Source organism: Haemorhous mexicanus, chromosome 1 (genome assembly GCF_027477595.1).
Source record: "Haemorhous mexicanus isolate bHaeMex1 chromosome 1, bHaeMex1.pri, whole genome shotgun sequence".
In the NCBI taxonomy this organism is placed as follows: domain Eukaryota; kingdom Metazoa; phylum Chordata; class Aves; order Passeriformes; family Fringillidae; genus Haemorhous; species Haemorhous mexicanus.
The window spans coordinates 53060451-53062706 of record NC_082341.1 but is presented as its reverse complement, the minus strand read 5'-3'; the positions used below and the strand labels follow the sequence as shown (position 1 = coordinate 53062706).

At 37.1% G+C, this 2256-nt stretch overlaps 1 protein-coding gene across 1 annotated transcript; it reads left to right on the top strand.

Moving 5' to 3' along the window:
- Positions 1 to 597: 597 nt before the first annotated feature.
- On the top strand, positions 598 to 1628 carry NEUROD6 (neuronal differentiation 6). The gene has a single exon (XM_059870811.1). The coding sequence runs from the start codon at positions 615 to 617 to the stop codon at positions 1626 to 1628; it is 1014 nt and encodes a 337-aa protein (XP_059726794.1). The 5' UTR covers positions 598 to 614.
- The last annotated feature ends 628 nt before the right edge of the window (positions 1629 to 2256 follow it).

Here is a 2256-nt window from a genome sequence, read left to right as displayed (position 1 = left end):
TTGATACATAAAGGAGGAAATGTGGAGAGTAAAAACCCACAATTTTGAAGTATAAGTCAAAAAGTGATTTTAAAATATTTACCATCAAATAATAGAGATATGGCACTTTTTCAATTTTAAAACTGCACTCCCTCTCCTCATTTTTCCACCCATTTGGATGGGAATTTGGATTAATGAAATTTCTGTAGTGTTTTGTCACATTTTGCATTTCTTTGAATTCCGAGATGGTGAGAGTTTGAAGAATTTGTTTAAAAAAAAAAATGAGCAGGGAGCTAACTGTACATTTAAAATATGAATTTACTCCATATTTATCTGTGAGAAATGTGGCTTTTTAGTTGCAGGGTCAAATGTTTCAAGTGATTTTAGAATTCTCAACATCTATTATTTTTTTAAATGTGGGCATTTGCAACTGCCATTTTATTAAAAAAATATAGATTGAGCATTTATACACACACACACATACACACATACACACACTCTCTCTTTTTAGGAGAGCTTACACACAGACACAAATAAGGTGCATGAGGCTGTCTGTGTGAGTCGAAAAACTTTAAAAATGGAAATATTTAAACATTGTGCTGGCATTCTTTCAGGTAACTTAAGATTGTAGAACCATGTTAACACTACCATTTGATGAGTCTGTTGTAATGCCAGAATCCCAGATGTGTAGAAAGTTTCCCAGAGAAAGTGATGACCAAATGCAAATGAAGAACACAGAAAGCTTTTCAAAGCAGATCATCCTCCGAGGAAAGAATATTAAAAGATCTCCTGGAGAAGAAACAGAAAAAGAAGAGGAGGAGGAAGAGAGAGAAGAGGAAGATGAGAATGGCTTGCCAAGGCGAAGGGGCCTTAGGAAAAAAAAGACAAGCAAGATAAGGATGGAAAGAATTAAATTCAGGCGTCAAGAAGCCAATGCTAGAGAGAGGAACCGTATGCATGGCCTTAACGATGCTCTGGACAATTTAAGGAAAGTTGTCCCTTGTTATTCTAAAACGCAAAAACTGTCTAAAATAGAAACTTTAAGACTAGCTAAGAACTATATTTGGGCTCTTTCTGAAATACTGAGAATTGGGAAGAGACCTGACCTGCTCACCTTTGTCCAAAACTTGTGCAAGGGTCTGTCCCAACCAACTACAAACTTGGTGGCAGGCTGCCTGCAGCTGAATGCCAGAAGTTTCCTAATGGGCCAGGCAGGTGAAGGTGCCCATCATACCCGCACACCCTACTCCACCTTCTATCCTCCCTACCACAGCCCGGAGCTTGGCACCCCCCCAGGGCATGGGACTCTTGACAACTCTAAGTCCATGAAACCATATAATTACTGCAGCGCTTATGAGTCCTTCTATGAAAGCACTTCCCCTGAGTGCGCCAGCCCACAGTTTGAAGGTCCCTTAAGTCCTCCCCCAATTAACTATAATGGAATATTTTCCCTGAAGCAAGAGGAAAGCTTGGACTATGGCAAAAATTACAATTATGGCATGCATTACTGTCCAGTGCCACCCAGGGGTCCCCTTGGGCAGAGCTCGATGTTCAGGTTGCCTACAGAGAGTCACTTCCCTTATGACTTACATCTGCGCAGCCAGTCTCTCACCATGCAAGATGAATTGAATGCAGTTTTTCATAATTAATGAGGAAAGTGAAAATAAACAGTGGTCATTCACCTCCCCATCTAATTAAGAGCAAGCAGATGCTTGGGCACTGCATAATTAGCACAATTCTATTTAAAATGTTTACTAGTTCCTAAAGTGTGTTTCAACTATTGTGTGGATTTTCTATGTATTAATAAACCCTTTTTATTGTAAGTATTTTTTTTCTGTAATCACTGTGAGAATATGTTTCCTCCCAGAGGTTTTCTCCCTCCTTTTTAACTTTTTGTTTCCCTGTTTGTTTGATTTGTTGAGCAGTGTGTCTGAACAATATTACTGAAATAAAAGCATACACACTGTGTGAAGTCAGTGTCTATTTTGATTGTATAGTAATTATACAAATGCATGTTATTGAAATCAGAGTAATAAAAATTATGTATTTATAATTGGTAGAAAATATATATTATGTATTCAAGGAGAGCTGAATTAAAAATATTAAGAATTTTAAAGTAATTATCCAGAACTGAGATGGACTTGCAATGTGAAGAGGTGAGGGAGTAGCAATATTGAAAGCTATGCAAAAAAAAAAAAAAAAAAAAAAAAAAAAAAAAAAGGCAAACAAGAAAGCAAAATAGTTTTTGGGTTGTTGGTTTTTGGTAAACTAAGGAAA